Source organism: Sinocyclocheilus grahami, unplaced genomic scaffold, assembly GCF_001515645.1.
Source record: "Sinocyclocheilus grahami isolate Dianchi unplaced genomic scaffold, SAMN03320097.WGS_v1.1 scaffold1622.1, whole genome shotgun sequence".
In the NCBI taxonomy this organism is placed as follows: domain Eukaryota; kingdom Metazoa; phylum Chordata; class Actinopteri; order Cypriniformes; family Cyprinidae; genus Sinocyclocheilus; species Sinocyclocheilus grahami.
The window spans coordinates 36,059-41,211 of record NW_015506801.1 but is presented as its reverse complement, the minus strand read 5'-3'; the positions used below and the strand labels follow the sequence as shown (position 1 = coordinate 41,211).

The 5,153-nt window shown below is 37.3% G+C and overlaps 1 protein-coding gene across 1 annotated transcript in view; it reads left to right on the top strand.

Moving 5' to 3' along the window:
* Positions 1-245: 245 nt before the first annotated feature.
* LOC107571618 (semaphorin-6D-like) overlaps positions 246-5,153 on the top strand; it is a gene marked incomplete at its 3' end in the record, with an annotated part of 37,238 nt that continues 32,330 nt past the window's right edge. Inside the window, exon 1 of the mRNA XM_016257950.1 lies at positions 246-405. Coding sequence (XP_016113436.1) covers positions 385-405 — 21 coding nt within the window. The remainder of the gene's footprint in view (positions 406-5,153) is intronic.

Here is a 5,153-nt window from a genome sequence, read left to right as displayed (position 1 = left end):
ATGAGATTCTCTCGTTACAGCCGTTCAAACATTTTACAAATAAGAAAATAAATATATTAATTTTTTAAAAAACACGTGTATTAATTACTTTTGAATCCACAGGGTAAAGCGGTTCATTAAAATTATGATTCATAAAAAAAATAATTATGATTTCTAAATCTATAGCGAAATAACCCGCCACATCTGTTTTGATTGGATGGGCGGAGTCAAGAATCCGCCCTGCTGTCTCTGATTGGCCCGATCGCGCACATGCACATGAGGGAGGCGTGTCTCTCGTATCTGTTGCCCCGCCCCGTCTCCTCCCGCAGGCTATGCTGAATAATACCGGAGCTCTGGGGTCTCCGACGCTCAGATTTGAGGAAAACACAGACAATATGGAATAAGATGCTCTTTGAAACAATACAGGTAAGTTTCCGCGTTGTTGTGCAAGTCTGCAGTGAATCTGTCGGATCTAGTAGTTTTAAACTGCTACTTAAATTGAACGTGAGCGTTGTTATTAATCGCGCCACAAGAGTTTTTAAATCTTTTTAAACCGCGTCCGTTAAACCGTCAGACGCACGAGCTCCTCCGTCAGCGCAGATAAAGACGAGCGCTTCACAGAAACGCGACTCGAGACGCTTCAGAGACGCTTCAGAGACGCTTCGGAGGCTGTCGGGGTTGTTTCGGGAGGAAAGGTGAAGATGCTGGAGAGTAAATGTGGTAATCCTGTGCTCTCTGAGGGGATTTGGGCTTTAAAGCTCATGTCTGACCATCTGCCCGTACGTATGTGCGGGGCGGAGCTATCATAATAGAGGCGAGACCCTTTTGGGGTAGAGGCGTGTTTGTTTTGGTGATTTCAAATATCAACATTGGCTACCAGAAATCCCTCACTCTGCCTTTAATATTATGAGTAAAGCTAAGTTTTGAACCACACATTTAATAGTTATTAGTATGAATGACAGAAAATGTACGTCTACATATTTAATGAAAACAGTAAATCTAAGTCTTGAGTCAGACATTTATTAGTTTTAGTGTAAATACACTCCAGATATTTTCACAGTGGGCTCATGGCAAGCATTGTATGATTATTAATAGTATTTTGTCTCTCTTCTTTTCTCCCTCATATGTTGGCCTTTCTCTCTGAAATATGCATCTTCTGCATATTTGCCTTGCTGTTTTCCTCCTGTTCATCGTACGTTCCTCTCTCTGTCTGTCTCTCTCTCTCTCTCTCTCTCTCTGTCTCTCGGCCCACTCTAGCATTCCTGGAACACTTGTAGAGTTTCTGTTGGGTCTCTGATCTCGGCACAGAGAGAGAGAGAGACTGAAACTCCCCCTGAATTCCACATCATGAATGTCATTTGGGAAATAAGCCGGGGTCCGAGTCATAGTTTATCCCTAACCCTCACCCTAACTAACCCTGACCATAACTAACCCAAACGCTGGGGTTAAAGGGAAAGTTTTCCCAGAAATGACAAATCTATTGTCATGTAATGTTTTAAACCTTTGTGACTTATTTTCTTCTGCTGAATACAAAAGATCCCTTAAGAAAAATAAGTTTATTCAAGTGTGCTATTAGTATACTTCTTTTAAACCAAAAATAGGAAAGTATACTTTCAGTTACCTTTTTATGTACTTCTCAGAAATATACTTAAAATCACATTTAAGTATACTTGACTTATACTTAGAAAAAGTCGAAATATATTTGAGCTATACTTGTTCTCAGAGAATCCGTGTTTTCATTGTTATACGTTAGAGGTTGCTATTACACATCTTCTATACAGAATTAAAATAAAAACACAAGTGAAGAAGAAACCGAAACAACAGATGCTTCCACATGTATTCTAACATGATCATCAGACATAAAACAGCATCAAAACTGTGTAACGTTATGGAATAAAATGTCGAGTAAACTTACGAGTATACTTGCAGTATAAAACTACTAAACTAGTAGTTTACTGAGGCTATACTTCAAAGTGTACTAAAATGCAAAAGTATTTAATTAGTAAACTATCAGTATACCTATAAGTTCACTTTTAGTATAGTTGCAGTACAAGCTAAAAACAGTTGTAAACTAGTTGTGTACTCAGTTTACTACTGTTATACTTAAAAGTATACTTTTATATACTAGAAAGTGGGCCAATTTAGTTCCAAGGAGTATTGAAATAATACACTTACACTATACTACTAATACACTGCTATTTGTATACTTACTACATAAAGTATACTTAAAAATATACTTGAATTTTACTTAAGTATACTTACTAAAATAAACTTGAAGTATACTACTTTTTGGTAAGGGATATTTTGAAGAATGTTGGTAACCAAAGAGTTTTGACTTCCATTTTCTATTGTATGAAAAAAACAATTATATATATATATCTAAGACATTTCTCAAAATATCTTCTGTTAAAGTGTATAGGGATCTGAGCTCAATAGCTCAATTCAAGTGTGTATCCTAAAATGCTTCATTATATGAAAAGGGTGGTCAAACGGGTTTGAAATATTGTGAGGGTGTGTAATTCATAGTATTTATTTATTTATTGAATTTTCTAGTATTAACTCTTCATTTAGACAATGCACTTCATATACCAAACATGTTTAAAAACACGAGATGTGGGCAGTGAATGAAAAAACACGATCTAGAGATGCGTTTTTAAAAGTTGAACTACATTTAACTCAAGCGTTGCATTTTTGTCATGCGTGAGAAGCTGCAAAAGATGCGAGATGTGAGCACCAAACATGCAGTGCATATTTACGTTAAAAAAGCAGCAAAGTGGAATGCAAAAGCACGTTCTGTAAAAAAAAGATGTTTTTGCATTCAAAAACACAAGATGCAGGGCAATGGAATGGAATGGACTTCTTAATGCACTGCTTGAGTTATTTTATCGTGCACAAGACTTTGCAACAGTTGCGTGACCCGAGCTCAGCAGTCAAAAACATCAATCTAGTGCATGTTTACATAGAAAACACAATGAGAAAGCTGCGCAGTGGAATGCAAAAACACATTCTGTGTGAACGGCCGCTTATTCACAGACCAACAGTTAAAAGATAGCGCTGAACGACAGCAAGAGCATGTCTGGTGTGAGTGGCCTGAAGACTGTGTTTATAGTGTAGAGTAACTACCACTGGACGCTCGCTGGATATCTTTGGGTCCAAGAGTGCCAGTGCAAGTTAAAAGAGAAGGAAACGGCAGAGACGCTTCTGGGCTCTGGACAGGAAGCAAGCGGCTGCTTTATGTCAAAGGTGCCGAGTATTTTTACTGAGAGTGTGAGAACCGTTACAGATACAACTTGAAGTATACTACTTTTTGGTAAGGGATATTTTGAAGAATGTTGGTAACCAAAGAGTTTTGACTTCCATTTTCTATTGTATGAAAAAAACAATTATATATATATATCTAAGACATTTCTCAAAATATCTTCTGTTAAAGTGTATAGGGATCTGAGCTCAATAGCTCAATTCAAGTGTGTATCCTAAAATGCTTCATTATATGAAAAGGGTGGTCAAACGGGTTTGAAATATTGTGAGGGTGTGTAATTCATAGTATTTATTTATTTATTGAATTTTCTAGTATTAACTCTTCATTTAGACAATGCACTTCATATACCAAACATGTTTAAAAACACGAGATGTGGGCAGTGAATGAAAAAACACGATCTAGAGATGCGTTTTTAAAAGTTGAACTACATTTAACTCAAGCGTTGCATTTTTGTCATGCGTGAGAAGCTGCAAAAGATGCGAGATGTGAGCACCAAACATGCAGTGCATATTTACGTTAAAAAAGCAGCAAAGTGGAATGCAAAAGCACGTTCTGTAAAAAAAAGATGTTTTTGCATTCAAAAACACAAGATGCAGGGCAATGGAATGGAATGGACTTCTTAATGCACTGCTTGAGTTATTTTATCGTGCACAAGACTTTGCAACAGTTGCGTGACCCGAGCTCAGCAGTCAAAAACATCAATCTAGTGCATGTTTACATAGAAAACACAATGAGAAAGCTGCGCAGTGGAATGCAAAAACACATTCTGTGTGAACGGCCGCTTATTCACAGACCAACAGTTAAAAGATAGCGCTGAACGACAGCAAGAGCATGTCTGGTGTGAGTGGCCTGAAGACTGTGTTTATAGTGTAGAGTAACTACCACTGGACGCTCGCTGGATATCTTTGGGTCCAAGAGTGCCAGTGCAAGTTAAAAGAGAAGGAAACGGCAGAGACGCTTCTGGGCTCTGGACAGGAAGCAAGCGGCTGCTTTATGTCAAAGGTGCCGAGTATTTTTACTGAGAGTGTGAGAACCGTTACAGATACATTTTTTTTTAACTTCTTAAAGGAATATTCCACCCAAAATTGAAATGTGCTGGAAGTGTACAACAAGCTGTAGATAGGTTTGTTTCTTCATCAGATTTGGAGAAACGTAGCATTCAATCACATGAAACCACCTCAAGTCTGCTCTGTTCAGTAATCGGCTGACTAGGCAGTTGTCTTGTGTTTTGAGGTGCAGGAAACTAGGGATGTAACGATTCACTCAACTCACGATTCGATTCACCTGGAAGTGTACAACAAGCTGTAGATAGGTTTGTTTCTTCATCAGATTTGGAGAAACGTAGCATTCAATCACATGAAACCACCTCAAGTCTGCTCTGTTCAGTAATCGGCTGACTAGGCAGTTGTCTTGTGTTTTGAGGTGCAGGAAACTAGGGATGTAACGATTCACTCAACTCACGATTCGATTCACGATTTTCTTTTTTAACAAAATGAGATTTAAGACGAATTATAAATTAAATGTGTCCTTTTATTATTGCTTGGACAAACTACTGTACGTTTCTTTGTGAAATTGAAATATAACACTATAATAATATACTAATATAGCACTTGTAAATTATTGCTCTTCTGTTGGTTTTGATTGCTTCTATTGTCCTCATTTGTTAGTCGCCTTGGATAAAAGTGTCTGCTAAATGACTAAATTTAAATATAAAGTAGATGTAAATAACATAACTAAATTGAAAGTTTAAAACAAGCCCCAAATCAAATAAATAAGTAACACAAATAAAATAAATCTCTTCATATGATCAAACTTTAAGGCTTTGTCTGTGCTCTTTCCTTTTAAAATTTAGAGGCAACCACTGCATTTTAATCTTGATCCAAACAAAGATGCTGCATACATGCAACACGAGCAG